Source organism: Centruroides sculpturatus, unplaced genomic scaffold (assembly GCF_000671375.1).
Source record: "Centruroides sculpturatus isolate CEXI.00-Female unplaced genomic scaffold, Cexi_2.0 scaffold410, whole genome shotgun sequence".
In the NCBI taxonomy this organism is placed as follows: Eukaryota; Metazoa; Arthropoda; class Arachnida; order Scorpiones; family Buthidae; genus Centruroides; species Centruroides sculpturatus.
In genome coordinates this window covers 530,198-551,214 of record NW_019384648.1, presented here as the reverse complement: position 1 = coordinate 551,214, position 21,017 = coordinate 530,198, and the positions used below count along the sequence as shown (strand labels likewise).

At 31.2% G+C, this 21,017-nt stretch overlaps 2 protein-coding genes across 3 annotated transcripts; one reads left to right on the top strand and one right to left on the bottom strand.

Annotated features, from left to right (window-relative positions):
- Positions 1–4,507: 4,507 nt before the first annotated feature.
- Positions 4,508–20,024, bottom strand: LOC111626235 (NFX1-type zinc finger-containing protein 1-like). 2 transcript variants are annotated; one of them, XM_023369544.1, is made up of 3 exons: positions 19,881–20,024; positions 17,851–17,959; positions 4,508–9,969 (listed from the first exon to the last, which is right to left on the bottom strand). In XM_023369544.1, exon 3 carries the CDS (start codon positions 9,928–9,930, stop codon positions 4,633–4,635), a length of 5,298 nt encoding a protein of 1,765 aa, XP_023225312.1. In that variant the 5' UTR covers positions 9,931–9,969; positions 17,851–17,959; positions 19,881–20,024; the 3' UTR covers positions 4,508–4,632. The 2 variants fall into 2 exon arrangements, with proteins under 2 accessions (XP_023225312.1, XP_023225313.1); XM_023369545.1 differs by lacking the exon at positions 19,881–20,024 and adding an exon at positions 19,213–19,668.
- LOC111626244 (KRAB-A domain-containing protein 2-like) lies at positions 13,449–13,994 on the top strand. Its single transcript, XM_023369553.1, has one exon. The coding sequence runs from the start codon at positions 13,449–13,451 to the stop codon at positions 13,992–13,994; it is 546 nt and encodes a 181-aa protein (XP_023225321.1).
- Positions 20,025–21,017: the final 993 nt, after the last annotated feature.

The following is a 21,017-nucleotide window of genomic DNA, read 5'->3' as shown; positions in this document are numbered from 1 at the left end:
GGAGTTTCTACGTTAATAGTCGCTCCGTACGGATTTTTCAAAGATATGTTAAGAGCATTTTTCATATTCGTTACTTTTTCCATAATTCAAGGGTTGTGTATACTTCCAATTATGCTGTCATTGTGGGACAGTTTCTTGTTATTATTATGTAAAAGTGACGAGTGGCAGCATTCAGACGAAGGGTCTTCGGATCTTAGGAATACAAATATAAAATTGTTAAAATAAAAAAAATTAACAATTTTTGTGGGAATAAAAAATCTGCAAGACGAATGAAATAATTTATTATAAATTACCTTAATCAATTCTATATTTTTTACTATAATGAGCGTTTGAACAGAAGCAAACTGCTTACGAAAAAAAAAATGAATTCGTATATTCCGATGAGATTAACTGCATTACTTAAAACGTTAGAAATCTCAGAAACGTTAAATATTCTTTGCATTAGAAAGCGGTAATTTCTGAGCATTGATTTCTAAGAATACTGCATTGTTGCTTTTTTTTTCAATGTCCCTTTAGCCCTTTTAAATATCTATAAACACAATATTTTCTACATAAAAATTTCTAGTATGAATTTTTCATTTACCGAATTACCGGTAAACCAATCCCTAATTTCAATAGAAGTAGGACTTATTATCTGTTATTACAGTAGAGTATCGATCAACCAAAACATTGGTTAATTGAAAGTGTTCCAGCTGGCAAATTCAAATTTCCGTTAGGGCTGTGGTGTTGCAGCACTCTTCCCCTCCCTGCCAAACTGAACTGTAGGCCTAGTTTAATGTATTACATTATGTAAGGTATGTATTTATAAGACGTGTGATACAAATTATATACAGTACAGTTTTGTTTAATATATTTTGTAAAAGATCGGTTATCCAAACAACCCCAATCCCGAATTGTTTTGGATAATCGATGCTCTACTGTACTATCTTTTACTTTCTTTTATAAAACTCACCCCTACTGTCAAAATTAAGTTTTTTGCCATTTTGTAATAATTCAAAATATAAAAAGTTTTTATAACAATATCTGATAATAGATAGTGCCATGCACAATTTTATTTTTTTCTTAATAAAAAAGTAACTCTCGTTGCTAGATTTTTTTTAAATTTGTAATAGTTTTCTATGATCTTCAATAGGGAATTTTTATGTATAATTGGTTCACAAAAACAAAAGCTGGTCAATGTAATGATTATGTCACCACAAAACATATGTTCTTAAGAAGAATATATAATCAACTAAGTCAAAACAAATGGCACGTGTCATATTTGGTGGCAGATGGCTGCAATGGATGATCTACAAGATGCCTTCTGGGAAGACTTTTATGGAAACTGGTCCCTATTAAGTGTTACTAATGTGAAGAAAACCTGGGAAACTTCACGTGGCTGGGTGCAAACCCACCACTGGAACTACCGGCATTCGATTGTTTTATCCACTCGGCCGTTGATGAACACTTTTCTGTGCATAATTGTTTTACATTTATGTGAGAATATAAATTGTCAATGTGCTAACTGGGAATGCACATAAGTTAAATGCATAACTGTTCCTATGTAATAGTTTTAAATTGTTTGTGAGATTAAAAATGCTGTATTGTCTAACGAAATACATAAAAAAAGGAAAAACAATCCTTAAATAAAATTATCAAAATCAACAAATAGATAAATGCTTTGCAATTTACATTTTTACAAATAAAAGGAAGAGTCCCAAAAGACAATTGATATCACTTCACCTGAAAGAATAATAAATATACATAAAAACAAAAACAAGAAATTACATATTAAAAATTACACAAAGTTTTTACACTTTAATTTAAAACTAGAAAAATTAAGAAATAATGAACATAAGAACTAATTTACATTTTTGGACTCGGGATCTTGAAATGTGAAAAAATGCAAAAAATTTTGTGAACTTCTTTGCTTTCCTTCAGTCTTTTGTGTCCATCAGCAGTCCAGAACAAATTTATATGCAGAGACGACCTTTCCTTAGAGGCTACGGCCCCGCAACAATATGCAAACTGGAACAGTGTCCCTTGGAGATTGACGTATTTTATTGTGAATTTGGCTAATCTCCAAGGGACACTGTTCTAGTTTGCGTATTGTTGCGGGACCGTAGCCTCTAAGGAAAGGTCGTCTCTGCACATAAATTTGTTCTGGACTGCTGATGGATACAAAAAAGACTGAAGTGAAGAAGTTCACAAAATTTTTTGCATTTTTAAAAAAATTAAACACAGTCTGCCAAGTTTTTTAATATTTACCTCACATGGTCACTGTATTTTTATGCTGACTAATATGTACATTTATGATAGTTTTATTGATCATTGTATAGCATCATTTGAAAGTGCTGTGTGGTAATTTTTTGTAATTGTCGAATTTGTTTTATTCAGTTTTAAAATTTACTTACACCGTATCTCTTCATTAGGTGAACCACTCAAAGTTTACACTTTCCCCCATTTAAGGTTTGGTTACTCTGTCGTGTATCAGGTGAGGTTAAAATAGAATGGAAACATCACAGTTAAAACAATGAAAACACACGTGCGCAACACAACATCCGGGACTCCGATATATCATGTGCAAGTTGTCTTTATAAATAAAAAAAATCATTAATAATATTAGATTAAAAAAATTTATTTTTAATCAGCCTAACTAACATTCTGAAGAAAAATTTTAAACGAACGAGCAATTACTTATTTTGACATGGTCACAATGTCAAAATAAACTTTTTAATGATATTTTTAATTTAAAATATACTCTCCACTTGGAATTAGTACTGTCTTGCTCTGTACATCATACTTTCCTGTTATCAATTACCAACCAAAAAAAAAAAAATCTTCATTACCATAGTTTCTGTTGAGTGCCTTGCTGCTTAAAATAGACGACATAAATTTTTTCTTAACTTAACCTTTCACCACCAAAACTTAATACCAATTCCCCTCATATACAAGCCACCATGCCAAATTTCATTCCCTAATCTTTACCCCATCCTGAGATATTAAGTAAAATAGATGACAAATCACATGCGCACACAAGTTTTTGCTGTTTATTTTACTTCTATACTTCGCCTTGTATACATAACAGCTGGGAAAGTAAAACAAAAATCAATTCAGAATAGCAACATGCACTCATAACCACTATAATCCAAAGCCTAGAATAATCAATCGGCTAATTTCAGTGGGTTAATGTCACCCAGCTGACCAATCAATGCAATTTGCCATCTGGATATTTAGACACAGGTAGATAGCCTATCTAGCATCGTGTTCTGGTAGCAAAAATCTGCCATTTTCTGACAAAACTTTTAACAATAGAAAATCTGTTTAAGACTGTGCCTGTATGATATAGAATGCCTTGGTCTAATACCTAAATAGGAGTTTTCCATAAAAATTTCTGCAGATCACTCAATGTGTTACATTGACGTATCTCATCAAACCAAACCTTAGGACGTGTCCACTTTTTGCCGAATGCCAAGCAAAATAGTTTGATGCATTCGGCAGAGTAGCATTGATGGTTTACGAGTGACGAACGTTTAGTATTAGCCAATTCTCGTCAGTAAAATGTTCGAACCAAAGGAGACAAATATTTGCCTCCATACGTTCGTGTCGTCCATTCACAAGTGTGTTCGCATTTGTGTATTTTTTTTTTTTTTTTTTGCTTATTGGTATTACTATTTTACTCATATTTAAACTACATCTAGTCTTTTATTTCTGAATTTACTTTTTTTTTTTTTGCAATATGGTTTTAGTGTGTTGTTTTCTACTTCTTTTAGGCTTTTATTTTTCATTAACGGATAGGAACTGCTAAATTAAATCAATGTCTGCCACTTACTATTTTGGTAAAGTGTACAACGAAAATAAAACATAATTAATTGATCAAGATTTTTCAAGTTTTTCTTAAAGATGAGGTTGAATAATTATCATAAACTTATATTTTGATAAATAATGTAGTCTTTAGGTTTGATAAAAAAAAGAAAAGATTGAATTTAATCTTATTGTATGCACCAGGGCTGTGGAGTCGGAGTCGTGGAGTTTTGATGTTTTAGCCGGAGTCGGAGTTGGTAGATTTTTACGCGACTGCACAGCCCTGGTATGCATATATATAAATTAACTTATTGGATTTTCATTAATTATTTAATTTTAAAATAGTAAAATTAAACAGTAAGTTAACTGTAACGTTCAGTAATCAAATTACTATCAAAGTGAAACTCTTAAAATGTAACAACTGCAATAATAATTTAAGCATGTTACTGTTAATATAGTCTAAAATTTCATGTGAACACATAGATTTTATTAATATCAACAAAAATTATCTTATAGGACACGACAAATTTATTTTCCTACAAACTCCTTTTTAGTGGTTACAAAAGTAAGACTGCTAATGACTACACATTTATTCGTGTAATTGCATTGAAATCTGTCTGAGACTTTTTTCGTTATACAACTAAGTTACTGTGTTGCTAGTGAAATTATTTAAAATTAATTTTTTAAAATTATTTAGTCTTTAAAATTATTTTTTTTAAATATAAACATAGAAAGATTTTTTTTCAGATTTCTCCTACGCTTAAATTTAAACCTGCCTTTAGTTAATATACAAAGCTATATTTATCACAGATTTATCAGGAAAATTAATTTTCAATGATACATATTTATTCAGTTTAGTATATCATCTAACATAAAATTATTTAAATTTGCATGTTCGGACCATGCTGCATGTCTTGATCCGTCCATGGCACTCGCTACTCTGTTGTCTTGACGGAGACGATGCCGATGTCCACCGATGGCCAAACCGCACTCGTTACATTTCCCTTCTTCCATTGCACCTCCGCATTCCGTAATGCAATAAATATGTCCGTTAGGACACTGAAACCAATGTCCCTGTCGAAGATCCATAGCTTTCAGAATTTGACGTTTTTCTGCGTCGCTTATTCCAAGAACGGCACCGTCGCAACATTTTACTAATTTGTTCAGTTTCTTGTCGGCTTTTTTGTAAACGTGATCATCAAATGTTTTAAATACGGTTAATATTTCTACAGCTTTCCGGTAATAACGTATAAAATCTGGATTATTTGCGTATCTTGTCGTGATATGAAACAGTTTAGTAAAAAGTTTAAGTCGATTAATTTCTCTATTTATATCGCAAAGTAAATGATAAGAAGCACGCGACGAGTTTTCTTCCATCACTTTTAATATCACGATAATACATTTCAAAACAAATTCCCAAATAAGAGAGTGCCGAGTCTCAACGTTTTGAATACGATTATATATCGATAACAAATTGTTACAAAAATCAAATATATCATTTAAGAAATTTAAAAAATTTTCTAAAGTATCTAGCAAATGTCTATACATTTGCTTTTCTTCAAGAAGTATATTATTGATATTAGACGTAACTCTATAAATTACTTCGGTATCAACGTTAACAGTTGATCGAGAGTGAAGTTTAGTTAGCATATCAAAAATAACATGTTCGTCTTCAGTTCTAAATTTGTCTATTTTTTCAATCAAACTTTGTTTTTTTCTTTCATTATCATTATCAATGCCTCTAATCTTTTCTTTAACTAATTCAATTCCTTTAAGACATGCTTTTATATGATTTCCAAATCTAAGACTTTTTCGAATAACTTTTTTACACCATGGACAAGATTTCATTTGAATTTCGTCGGTAATTTTAGAACTCATTTCCAACATTTGAGTAAAGCCAGTAATTTCAAATACGTGTCCACAATCTTCTAACTGAATGAACCTAGCATCTTCCTCATCTTCTGTTCCAAAAAATATCTCAGTAACTTTATCATGATTACAAATTCTGCACAATTTAGGACATGGTTCTCCACACAATCCTATACATTCGTGACCACATTTCAAAATTTTATGACATGCTTTATTACACGGTGGTCGATCACACAACTCCCCACAGAGCTGTTTGCATCTGTAGTGTTCACATTTCCAACTGCATTCCTCTTTGCAGGTTTTACACTGCTGACCACATATTTTAGGACATTTACTATGTTTACAGCTATTTTCACATTTCATCGTGCATGGAGGGCAATTTTCTGCACAGGGAAATTGGCATTCGTGTCCACAAACAAGAATTCTTTTGCATTTTTCCACACATATGACATGTAAACGACCTTGCTGACATTCGTTACATTTTCCTCTACAGATATGTCCACATTCTAATTCTGTATTACAGACTTCTTGGCACAGTTTCAATTTTTTCCATTCGTTCATTGAATCCTTGCATTCTACTTTCACATTATGACCACATAAAGCTCGACGATCTAATAATTTTTGACATACGGGTAATGGCGAACCACATTTAACTTTACAAACATGACCACATTGTAATTTTTTAGAAAGAATAAAATTGCAAATGGCATCTTCTGGTTCTTGATGACAATAAATTTCCATTATATGATTACAACTTGGAAGTCTTTTTGGAACCAATTCTAAACAAGGTCCACAAGTTTCAAAGCATTTCTTCTTACAACGATGATTATATTTGCATATTTTTCTTTGGCATAATTTTTTACATTTAAAATCCTTATGCTCCTGATCATAAGGATGACAGAAAATCGTGCAGGAATGCCCACAATCTAAACGGAAATTGCATAGTTGATGACAACCGCCTTCTGGTGCTTTATGAACAAAATCAGAAGCCGAATTCACATCAGTTATATTCGACGGATGATTCTGACATTTCAGTTTTAACGAGAATTCAATGTGATGGCTTTCTTTTAAATCTTCAATTATATTTTTCCACAATTCACTATTTTCGGCAAAGAATTCAAAATTTCCGATGCAATATAATCCTTTTTTAGCTCTTGACAGTGCCACACATACACGATTATTTACTTTAAGAAACCCAATATTTTGTTCCATATTACTCCTTACAAATGAAATCAAAATAATATCATTTTCTTCTCCTTGATAGTTATCTACCACAGTTATACGAACATCTTTACAAGCATGACTTCGTCTTGTTTTTAACAAATGCATTTGTCCCGTATACATTGTTAAAATTGTAATTTGTGACGGTTTGTAACCTTGAAGAATCAAATATTTGCACAAACCATCAATAAATTTTGCTTCATGATAATTGCTTCTACTCTTTGAATCGTCATTAACACTTTCGTGATAATTATGACAAACAAAAAACATATTTTTATCCATTCCTTTTATATTTTCATATTTTTTTACTGACACGTGATCTGTCAGATGCTTGTAAAAATATGGAACAAGTAACGTCGAAATACACGGTCTCATTCTATGTTGAATCATTAATTTTTCATACTGCATTCCGTTATTTATCATTCTTTCAAAAAACGACAAGTCTAAATGATACTTTTTTGCCAATTCATAAACAGTTGGAGAAGGTTTCAATTGCTGATGATCACCTATAAGAATTAAATGTTGTGTATCCGGAGTTAACGATGTCACAATGTGAGCTTCCAAAACTTCGGCTGCTTCTTCTACTATAACTATTTTTGGTTTCAATTTCTGAACAATACTGCGATATTTTGAAGCTCCAGTTGTAGTCATACCAACAATTTTAGCATGTTTCATTAATTCTACATCCTGTAATACTTTAAGATTGGAAAATACTTCCATATTCTCTTTATACTTCTCCTGACAGCTTTTAATTTGTTCTACATAATGATCGATGTAACGTGCCACCCATAATCGATACATTCGCCAACGGTCTGCAATATTTAAATTCCAGATATTTTCGCACTCATTTTCTTGTCTTTCTGTCATAATATTTGTTTCTTGTAATTTTTTCATAATTTTTTTATGTTGATTATCAGTATTTCGTTTCACTAACCAATTAGTTTCGTTTTTTAGTTCTGACTGTAAGTTTTTAGAACTATCCTTTGATGTTCCTGCAGTTTCAGCATCAACTTCAAAATCATCAATCACTCTCTCATTTGTGATATAATCAATATCACCGATTTCTTCTTCATCAAAATCTTCCATATCTGCCGATGAATTTACGTCAGATAATTCTTTTTGATCATATTCTTTTTCTACATCGTCGGTAATATCATTGAGTCGTAACCACTCTGATATTATTGTACTGCCATCAAAATATTGGGACATATTTTCACAAGTCTTTAAAAAATGCTCTTTACTCATAAATTGACTCAATTCATTTAGTGATAGTATACAGCTCCCTGCATTTTCTATTTTCTTTTCAAGATTTATTATTTCTCTCTGAATAGCTTTTAATCCTAACTTTGTTTCAAGATATCCTTTTGATAAATAATGCGGAATGCTGGATTTCGTTTGATCTTGCTGTCGTAAAAACGCCAATTGATAGGCATTCATAGACGGATTAGATGACCGTCCTCCCACACGTACTATACTATTTGTGAAAGATAAAATGCCTTCTAAAAACTGATCTAATGCGTGATTTGTATAACAAACAATAAGTATAGGCGATAATTCTTCCGACGAATTCCAAACACTACAATTATTTAAAAGCAACTGGACGATCTTTAATCCAATAAATGTTTTCCCTGTACCGGGTGGTCCTTGTATGATGGCTATTTCTTTAGTCATTGCCATTTTTAAAGATTTTATCTGAGAATCGTCTAAACCCATATCATCCTTCGACGGCCAGGTTGCGGTATCTAGCATCTTTATACTTGCAGCGTATTCAAAATTAGCAGAATCGGATGACGTCATCAAAGACTGAAAATTATAACAGTCGTTTTTCTTTAAATATTTGGGCGCTTTTACTTCTTTTTCACAATTTACTATGTACTGTTTGAAAGGAAGTGTATCTTCTGTCATTTTTTGAAGAGCTAACATTACGTGATAATAAGCCTCAAAATATGCATCCGATTCAACCATGATAAAAACTGTGAATGGTTCGAAATCAAATATCTTGTTAGAATTTTCAAAATGAATTTCTAGTTGTCCCTTTGCTAGATTTTCTGCATTTCTATTAGATACAGTAGCAAAAATCATAGATTGAAAGTTATCATGTGATAAACACAATAATGATCCAAATAAAAGTCTTTTGCTATTATTCCAATTTATAGATTTAAACTTTTTAACATCGAATGAAATTATATAATTTAATCCAGATGCAGTCATAACCGATCTTTTAATTGAAACATTGGTATATACTTTCAAGTTTTTATGAAGATTACTTTTATCCGATTTTCCGACATGTATCAGATACTCACCAATTCCACTTCTTAATGGTCTAAGAGTATCTTCGCGTAACAGTCTAAATTGAATATCCAAATAATGGTCAACACTGGAATAACTACCTTCCTGAATGATTGGTCTAATGAATGGTGGATCTTCCATTAAGCTTTCTCTGCTAACAGGGAGTATAGGAATCTCCCTGAAATCATTTGGCGGATCCACTACTTCATTATGTTTTAATTTACAGTTTTCTTTTTTTTGATTCATGTGTAATTCGCAAAAGCTGTCATTTGCTTGTTCCAATTCCTTAATTTTTTCTTCTAAATTAGATGAAATAGTTTCGCCACGTTTGGCAACCTTCTCGACCGTAGTTTTTAGTAACGGCAAGATGATAGATAACGTATCCGACGCAGGAATTACTCTTTGGAGTTCCGAGAGAAAGATTATTAAATAGTTTAATGAATTAATATGAAAATCCTCGCACTTATTATTTTGTAAATTACAAAGAAACTTTTGTAAATGAATAAATTTAAAATTATTTGTAGATTCAATAGATTTTAAAAATAAACTCAAAATCTCTCTTTCGTTAGATTTGCACGCCTTACCCACAGCTGTTAAAATCAATGCTACTCTATCTTTATTAAGGAAAGGTTGTGATAAAAGCTCCAGAAAACTTTTCTTTGACTGAAGTGTTAAAAGAATTTCATGCGAATCTTTTTGAATCAGACTTTCCAATTCTTTATATCCCATCGGTCTTTGAATGAATTTCTTCTTGTTTTTCTCACTCATTATTCTTATTTAATTTTAAAAGTCAATGTAATAAATTATCTAGAAATAAATGCAAGACATATTTATTAAAATAATAAATATATAAATAATATAAATTATGAAAATTTTAATATATTTAATTTTCTACAATTCAATTTATACAATTATTACTTAAGATAACATTTGGAATCTTTCAATTCACTCTTTTTTTGTATTTGTCTTTAATTACATGTATTTTTAAAGAAATATTTTAAAATTTTGTTGTTTTACGAAAACTACAATGATTGGAATATATTAAATAACAATGCAAATACCAATACATGCACCTGTTATCAAACAAAAACTCATTCCATAAATTAACGAGCATATCAATAATATTGTGTTTAAAACATAATTTATGAAAAAAAAAAACAAATTCACGTCTAGATCAGATTTTATTTAAGATTTAGATTAAATTTCAATACCAGTAAATGATGCAACATTATGTTATAGAAAGAGAAATATTTAAATAAAAAAAAATCAATGGGGCATGCATGATTTACATCTCTAAAATCTTCTTACGTGAATACTGGAAACATATAAATTAAAACTCCAAAACCTTTAAACGGCATAAGAGCTGACCTACATGAGGCCAAACTGATCAAACTTTCTCACCGGGTGGAACACCTGCGAAATCTGGAGGCACTGGAAATTTACAAAGCCGGGTTACACACCAATTGCATTAACACTAATGATGCAGTCAATGTGTCCCATGCTTGGAAATACTGCTATGAGGTAACGGGCGACGCCCACTCCAGCAATTAAAGACCACATCCCCGTTTGGTGTATTTATTTATATATATTTATATAATTGTATGTATTACATATGCCATTCCGTCGCCATGGCAATGCACATGCATAACTGTATTCTATTAAAATCCGTTTGTGGTGTTCCATTTTTCAAAATTAATTTTCAAAATTAATTTCATAATCATTGTTCTACACTTGCACAGGTTCGAATCTAACTGATTTTAAACCTGATGAAGACCGAGAGTACAGTTGAAAACGTTTGTTTATTATTAAATTGATTACTACTGGACGTTTAAAGGTTTTGGAGTTTTAATGATTTACATCTAGGGAATTCGATCCCGGTCCTTATTTCTAATACCGGGATTTCGGGATTATACTTATTCAATCCCGGGATCATTTCGGTATTGAGGGTTAATAAAAAATAAGAAAATCTTACAGAAATCAAAAATCAAAATTTAGACAAAAATCAACGTATTTTACGGTATACACCTAGTTAATTTAATCACTCTAATTAATCAGACTTACAGTCAGACTAACCAGACTTAAAATCACTGTTTCATGTTAAATTTATTCTTTTTTAAACATCACTGACATCTCTTTAAACTCACATAAATTGAAAAAACCTTTATGTAACAAACTATGCAAATAAACGTTGAAAATTAACAAAAATCTCTCTTAACATCGACTAAATAGACTACTTTCATATAACAACCTAGTAAGTAGGTAGTAAAGTAAGTTTCTTAGCAAAAAGTATTTAAAAATAATATTAATCAGTCACATTTTTCTTAAATATAAAGAAAACTAATCTAATAGGAACATTCTAATTTGAATTGCGAAAATATGATCTGAGAAATAACAACGCATCCAGTGTCTCATCACCAAGTCTGCTTCTCAATTTGTTGCACATATATGCAGCTGCTGAGAAAACGCGTTTAGGTTTGATGGAAGTTGGAGGAATCGTTAGTAAATACTTATAAGCTTCGAGGACACGGGGAGGATGGAAGAAAACAGTCCGGTCGACACGGATCGGGATTGTAGGAGTAAAGGCTACAATCCCGATTGTTTCGATCATTGTAAGCATGTCTTTCTAAAAATAAACGCGTTAATTTTGTAAATTCGGTCTCTGTGTGAGTCTCTCAGCGTCCAGCAAACCACTACCCCGAAACGTAAAAAGACTTTCTCGCATCATCCTGACAGATCGCGGGCAAGGCGAGGGTCGTAACCTTTTCACCTAAGGTCGACCCCCCTAAGCGAGAGGCGTCGGGTCTATATTAACCACACTGGCAAAACAAGATGGCTGACACATTGACAGGTAAAACGCACTGAGTAGTGCTCTCGACTGCACCAGAAAATCGATTGGCGCCCGCGAAAATTCAGTATATTACCAAGTAACCCAGTGAGAACTGCTTGCCTATCATTTTACTTGAAAATACAAGAAGTTTTATTCCAAGCAAGCATCGCAAGCCCCGCTAGGTTAATTTCTGCTGCTTGCTTGGAATAAAATTTCTTGTATTTTATATTAAAATGATAGGCAAGCAATTCTGTTAAAAGCACTGGCACTGAACGTTTCGCTTCGTGCAGTCTATTTTGCAACTTTTTTTTAAAATGATGTCAATCCCGAAAATCTCGGGATTAGGAAAATTTAATCCCGAAAATTTTGGGACTGAAAAGTTGTCGGGATCCCGATTTTCGAGATCCCGGGATCAAATCCTCTATTTACATCTCATCACTGGTGATACTAGTGACAGCTTGATGTATACTTAACTTCCAGTAGTGCATAAAATAGTGGGAACTAAGTGGAAGTTTTGATCTGTTTATAAAAATCTTGATTTAAAGAATGTAACAGTTGCTGAATTAAGAAAGAAATTAAAAGAATTAGGGACTAAGACATTGTTATCAGTGGGAGTCTAATGGGTTTGCAGACCCCCCTCTTTTCACCATGTAGGGTTATAACAATATGTCACAAAGTTGGGCTCCAATTGATGTTTATACTGTTTAAACAACATTAAAGAAAACGATATTTTTAAGCTTGAATTTTGTTTTTATTGTATAAACGTTGATTAGTAATGCAATGAATGGTGATCTAGGCATAGGCTAGGCTTTTTTGTGCTATGCCCCACCTAAGCCTTTCTAAAATTCTTATGCCCCTCTAACATATACAGTGGCTATATGGTTAACTTAAACTCTGGACAAGTCCATTTTCAAATTGCCCACCTTAACAATCCAATTGCCCCCTGTGGGGCGGAGCCCCACGTTGGGAAACACTGGGTTAGAGGGTTCCCAATACATACGTATCATATAATAATAAATTTTTTACAGTATTATGTAATTTGTAAGATAATTTTCGTTAAATAGCTTGAAAATATCACATTTATTCATTAAGTTTTTAATAAAGTTTTAAAAATTGCAACTGCATCTCTCAGAGGACTCATTGATGTTTAAAATTTCATTTTGTAATATATATGTTACTGTGAAAGTATTGTTGTGAAATCAATGGTCAGTTCACAGTTAAACTCAAGATGTCAAGTCAATTTGATAGACCTGTAGTCATACATGGATGGCAATTATAATTTCATAATGGTGTATCAAGATCATTTAACAAAATTTGTCCAGCTACAACATTTGAAAACTAAGACAACTGAAGAAGTAGCATATCACCTTGTTCAAATATTTTTAACATTTGGTGCCCCAGCTATATTGCATTCAGATAATGGGAATTCTGTAATCGAGTCATATCCAAACTATGCACTATGTGGAAAGATGTTAAGATAGTTCATGGAAAACCTCGTCATAGTCAAACACAAGCCTCAGTTGAAAGGGCCAATCAGGATATACAGAATATGTTAACTGCATGGATGAACGATAATGATACAAATAAATGGTCAAATGGTTTGCCTTTTGTACAATTTGCCAAGAACACTACATATCACGAAGGAATATGCCAAAGTCTTTATGAAGCCATGTTTGGCATTAAACCAAAAATAAGCATAGCATCATCATCTTTGCCTGGCAAACAAATCGCAAATATTGAAACTGAAGAACAGCTCAAAGAAACTGTTAATACTTTTGAAGAAAATTTGAGCAGTGGCCATAATGAATACCATAGTCCAAAGGAAAATATTAAAGAGCTGCAATCCACCACGTCTTCATATCAAGCCCTGACTGAACAACACAAAATTATTTCTATAAAAAGAGCAGCCACGAAAGAGAATCTTCTACTGCAAGCAACGAAAATGTTACAAACCTCAAAAAAAAAATTTCCTTCTGCTCAAATTGGTGATACAGTACGAATATAAGTCCCCAATGTCGACCATGGCCGTACAGATGCCCGAAATGTGTTGGCGGTTGTTGTTGGAATAGAAGACTTCAACTTTATAAATTAGCAAACAAAAATGGTATCCTCAAGCAGCTTTATTCCCGTAATCAATTCGTAATTTGTAAAGAAAAGTTACTTTACTTTCCATAGAAGATATTTCTTCACAAGAAATATCGCCAAGAGAAGCAGCTGCAGCTAATTCGAAAAGTGGAGGGCAAGGTCTATACACGCTGTCATTGCAAAAAGAAGTGTTCCACGAATAAATGCAATTGTAAAAGCAAGGGACTCTTGTGCAATTCAAAGTGCCATAATAGTTTAAGTTGTTGCAATAAACAAGATTGTATAACGTTAATCACATAATTTATGTGTAAGTTTATTATTGTATTATTTTCTTTAATGATTTATAATGTGCTGTTTGTTTTAGGTTCAACAGTTTATTTACATGTGCTGTTACTTAAGCTTTCTCCTATTTTGACATATTAAAAAGTTGCATTTTTGTCTTTTAACATAATAAAAATATTTTTATTTAACATTCACCATCAGTGCATGCTGAATGTCGACATTTGCCTGTGTAAGTGAGAAATAATGATATTTAGCAAATATTTCGTACATACACGAAACGACTGTGTCAATGCTGACATTCACCAGAGAATGTTGACATTTGCCAGATATTGGTCATTAACATATAAATATATATATATATATAATGTGTTGTTTCTTATTCCACTGCACTTCCTCTGGTAATTATCTAACAATGCATGTTGCAAGACAACAAGAACAAAAGCAGAACTTTTAGAAAGGTACACAAGCTTAAAAGTATTACACTGACCTTTTTACAGTTTTTGGCTTTTGTTTTTGATATTGCTCTTGTTGTCCTATACCCAAATGTAGGTAACACACAGAATAATTAATAAATAATACTGTATATAATTATAAAAAAGCATTATTAAGAAATGCAATAAAAATTTATTTTAAAAAATGCTTTATACTAGGATTGAGATATTAATAGACTACAAAGCATAGTTAATGACAAGGGAAAAAAATACAAAATACTGTTAGTAGTCAGTATGTTCAACAAGAATATTGACAAGAACTTTTGCACTTTTAGACATAGGTTATATATTTATTGTGTGTGGTCAAATCTAAACATTGAAAAGCACTAACAAAAGTGTACATCATACAGTTTTTATCAAATAAAAGTCATTCTACTTATACTTCATAAAACATATAAATTAAAAAATATCCTATAAACTCTTGCCCATACTAGTAACTTCGTAATCATTTTCATCAAAATGTCTGATACTAATCCAAGTGTATTCACCAATTTTCTTTCGAGTTTTTATCTTTACTTCCCGTTCTTTTTTTTTTTCTTATTGGGTCATCAGAAATTTGCAAATTTCACACCTGGTTATTTTTTATTATTGGCATTACACTGAGGTTTACAACAATTAGATTGGTATTTCAATAATATCTAAATAAGTAAAAAAGCAATTTTGAGCAATGTAAACACAATATGACAGATGAAACAGGAGACAATGTATCGATAAGCCCAATACTGGTACCACGTATTGGCTTTGAAAAGTGCATGCCCTATTAATCCATCACATCTCATGACAATATGAAGTTTTTGAATGCTACAAACTAACGTTGTATTTGTTCACAGTTATATAAAATAATATTTTGTTTGAAAAGATAAAAGGTGTGCTAAGTAATCATTATCATCATATAAATTTGTCTTATATTTTAAGTATATCACAATCTTCCAAAAATAGAATTTTATTGTCACTGGAATGCAGTTAAAAAGATTTTTCAAATATCTGAAATTCATTCAAAATTATGGTTTTGAATGTAAGAATAACTCAAAGATTCAGTTTTAAAAAATGTTTATATATATATATATCTGAAATAAATACATTGCACATTTACTGCACCCAGAAAAGCAATTTTGACTAAGTTAACTTTACAGTGATACTGATGAAAAAGAGCAAAGTCTATTAATCTTAAATATAGATAATTAAATTAATTAAGGCAGGTTGTAGTAGGCAAGCAGAGGTTGTTTTGATAGGCTAAGTATGTTGTAGTTTTTATTCTTGAGGTTTTTAACATCAGCGTGCGAATGGAACAAAATGTAATGTGTATATATACAGTGAAATCATTTTTGACAATTATCTGCTAGGACCACTAACAGTGAAGAAGTGTTTTTGATACAACAGGCATGCCTCAGATAAGACATTTGGGTGATTCATTGCAATGGAGGGCCATTTATTTCTCCATCTAAATCATAAATATATTCATAAAGAATAACATAAATAACCCAATTAAACTTGAAATATAGTGCATTATTTTTATAATTTAACAAATTTTGAATCTATACATAGAAACATACGATTATCTTGTAAAGCACTATTATAAATATTTAAAATTTTAGTTACATCATAATATAGGCATACCTCGACTTACGTCGTTCCCGATTATACGTCGCTTGTTAAAAAAGTATATGGAAAAATAAAAATCAAGTTGAAGTCATTTTATTCGACTTTACGTCTGTCCGCCACAAATATTGAAGTCGTAATATCACTAGAAAAACGTTTAAAGCACATAAAATCATATTAAAATATATACAAGTATGTACTGTATTTACAGTACAGTACATGCATTCATAAATTTAGATTACTTTTTTTGTACTATATTAAAAACTAAAATTTATTTGTTTGTAAGCTTAAAATAGATTTTTATTAACCATATATTATTAAAAATGCATTAATAAATAAAATACAGAACCGGGAATGGTAATTTACAGTTTAGCCTAGTGATAATAGATTTGGAGACAAGTAAATTCGACTTGCGTCGTTCTCCTGGAACCAATTACCGACGTAAGGCGAGGTATACCTGTATAAGAGCTTTAACTTCCAACTGAATAAATAAACTATTTCCTTCTTTAATTGCATATTGAACACACAATAATTCCAAGCATTTTAATGCTGAAACTTTCTTTAAGATACACATAAATCAAATTCAAATTCCTTTTCTCTAAGATAAGATTGTCAGAAAATGTTCTTATGTGTAAAATGATTATCTAAGTCAGCCTGAATAAGGAAAGTGGAACCTGTTAAATGGAGGAAAATGATAAATCATCATTTGGATAAACTTTATTAGATGAAACAGTGTAAATTTCTTGCCTTTAATGAATTGAATAATTATCTCAAACTACCTTATAACATCAAAAAAACCCATAAATAAAATTAGTCTTTTTTTTTATGTGATCATGATTTTCTAATGCTCCAATACGGCTTGATAAACCTTGTATACTGCCACCAATTTGTAGTTTGAGATAATTAATTAATTAATTAGATGGTTTCAGCACAGTAGTTATTACTGTTTAAGTTTTTTTTTTAACTTTGGCTTCACTTCCTGTTTCTTCTTCTCATTATCTTTTCATATCTAGTTATTTCATTTAAATATAATACTTCTTGCGCACGATAACTTTCTCAAATGACGTAAGGGAATACTTTTGCGATTTCTCTTATTTTTCATTTATTTATATTATGCCATGCCATTAGTTACCATAATCCAGTAATTTTCCTTAAATTTTAATTTTAATTTCTGATACAGAGACCGAAAACACTACAGTTTTCTAGAAAAAGATTTATATTTCCATGAAAAAGTAATTTAAATTGCATGTCTACAACAGTAATATCAGTGCGAAATAAAATGGCGATATTTACAAAAGCTACTAATTCAATTTTCACATTTTTAATGTTATTTTGACAAAACATTTTATATCATTTTTAATAATTAATATATTGGTACATTTTCTAAATATAAGTAAGACCTACCTTTAAAGATGGCTTACAATCTGATAAAAATAATCATCCGATAACGCTAATTTAAACTCTTCTTGCTGGCTATCGATATCTTTCGATCCAAATCATAAATCACAATAAGCTGAAAAGATAAAACATTAAAATTTATTTAGATTAAAAACTGATAAATGCAATTGAAATTTTTCAATTTATCATTTTGAAGCATAAATTACTTAAAAATTAATAATTTTAAGAATTATACATAAATAATATTTTTGATTTCTAAAAGTATTTACTTATGAAACAATTTTTCTTTTAAACTGTCTTTTTATTAAAAACATTTAATTTTATGTTGAGAAAAACTCTTACATAAGAACTAAGTCTTATGTATCAGTGCATATGGTTTTAATAATTGTAAATTTACTTCATTGTAGAAAGCCCGAAGAGAGATGCGTAGATCCGAAATGCACAGCATTAAGACCATAAAAGCAACTTTGTATAAACGCACAGCATATATATAAATGCACAGCATTTATATATATGCTGTGCGTTTATACAAACATTTCAACATATATAAATGCTGTGCATTTATATATGTTGAATGCTGTATATATATATAATATAATGTTGAATATAATTTATATTAAATGCTGTGCATTTATACAAAGTTGATTTTATGATCTTAGTCTTAAAAAGTGATTATAAACATAAAAAAAAACATAAAATTTAAAACTACATATTATTAGTCAATATAGTGTTTTTAATATAAGTTTTCTGTATATAATTTTATATAATGGATGTGTTCGGCAGACACGACAGTTCTGGAGCCATCGAGTGTTTTTCTGCCAAATGCCCATTACGTTAGTGCCGTTTCGGAACACTTTCATTTATGCTACCTACTGCTGGGTGCAACTGACCGATGATGGCTGCTTTCCATTCTAATGCACGCGTCACTCGTCGTTCGGCAACGTAACTATGCGACGTAACATCTATCGATTTTGACGACCGAGCGGTCGAGGCGGTTTGGATTCGATCCCGGGTCAAGAGACCCGGGATCGAATCCGAACGGGTCGAGAAATCCCCGGGAAGTTTTCAGAGGCGGTCCGACCGGACACGTCGGCACCAGGCCACGGGTCCGGCCAAACCCATAACGAACTCGCTAGAAGAGGCTCTCTTAGTGGGCGGAGTCAAAACAAAAAAAAACCACCAATTGAAACACTTTTGCTCAGTTACAACTGTCGACTCTGCTGACACACTGAATGTATGTACAGTACAATACATTCAGTGTGTCATAGCCAATGTATCATACATAAACTGTATTTCCACACAAGAGAATGCTTTTATAGATGAGACAAAATAGGCACTATATTCTGCAAAGTACTCAAACAAACTCACTATTTAAAAAAAAATACTTCGGTAGTATCAAAAGCATTTTCTTAATTTCAGAGTTGTAATTCAAAATAATACTAGCACACGTTACACACAATTACGCCACAAAACAAAACCGAAACTAACGATGTCGATGCACAAATACGCAATTCTCATCGTCAATATTTAATTATATTATATCAATGAAAATAATTTCAAACGAAAATTAAATCTTCTACAATTATTTTAACTTCGCTACATTTATACAATTTTTAATAAGTAAATTTTTCAAAATTTTATTGCTCTCGCTGCTCCATCACGTGACGCGGGAAACGTCAGGGATGTCACGTGACACGCATCCAAAGTGCTACTCCGCGACGAAAAGATTAAATTAAACAATGACGTTCCGAACGGAGCACAGTCAGTAAATATCCCAGTAATGTTTTCTTTATAGCTCTTTTAAGAAAGCAAAATTATAAAAATCTCGCGACTTTTACCGAAATTAATCTTAATAGCTTTAATTGAAATATTAATTAATTAATTAATTAGATGGTTTCAGCACAGTAGTTNCTTAATAGCTTTAATTGAAATATTAATTAATGAAGTACTATTGAAAGTTAAAATTTTTAAAATAATTTTATATAATTCGTGCACAAATTAAATATTAAAATAAAAATTATAAATAAATATAATACCGATCTCGTCTTTTAATTAATAAATCCAAAATACGGGTTAAAATCACTCGTCTAATTTCACTTTAAACTCGATTAACTGTTAACACGACGGACTTCACCTAAATAAATAACTCACGTATAAACACGTGGTTGCTAGTTTCGGTTTCGTTTTCGTATCTTATTTCCTTCATTTAATAACATTTATTTTGTATTTTAATCATAATTAATGATTTTAAAATGATTATAATTAGTTTAAAACTATTTTTAACTTTTTATTAATTAATGAAATAATACATAAAATAAAATGCAAATTTTAATTTTTAGCTCGGTTACGCCATCTAGGGACACTGCGGAGAACTAAAATCCAAATAGAAGAATTCACAACAGCATTTGTGATTTAAATAAAATCACAAATGCTGTTGGGAATTCTTTAATTTTAACATTCGAATTGTATATTTTTAATATATAATGGGGAATTTTAAGTTTGAAATTTGGTTCAGTTTTTCTAATTTTGTAAAGGTTTATTAAGTGGAATAAAATGTAAAACAATTATACTTTAATTTTTTATGAAAGATAACTTCTTTCTTTTCAATCATTGTGTAATTTTAATATAAATGTTTGTAAATAACATTGACATTATCAAGCGAGGAATACTTACGATACATTTAATTCAGTTACGACAACGCAACACTCGGGCGATCTGCCCGAGGGAATGCCTGCCCGGAGTTCTTCTTAAGGTTAACTGGCCCCACGGTCATTACAGACGTGTTGAAAACCCAGAAAACTCCACTTGACCGGCCGGGCAAGAACCCACGACCAAACTCCCTGTGTTCGGGGGACTGCTTGGCCACTGGTGGGCCACTTACGATAAGATTTTTGTTTATTTAGAACATTAAGTGAAAATGGAATTCAGACTAATCCCATTTCTTCTGTAGAATCAATGACTCAAACTAAAGAAATGAATAGTGTTATGGTAATTAATAAGATCTATTATATTTTGTAAGTGAAATTCTGAGATTATGTTAATTAAAACAAAACACTTTTATATTTTTTTAGGTTCAAACCGATCCTTGTACTGTACGATCAAACGGTTGAAAAAAGTCGATATTGATTACGATTCATTAAGTGGTTTTCTTCAGAGAGTAGCTCCTGTAGTTT

What these genes read in the sequence shown, in the direction of transcription:
- LOC111626235 (XM_023369544.1), bottom strand. Translation starts at nt 9,930, where the DNA reads ATGAGTGAGAAAAACAAGAAGAAATTCATTCAAAGACCGATGGGATAT.
- LOC111626244 (XM_023369553.1), top strand. Translation starts at nt 13,449, where the DNA reads ATGTGGAAAGATGTTAAGATAGTTCATGGAAAACCTCGTCATAGTCAA.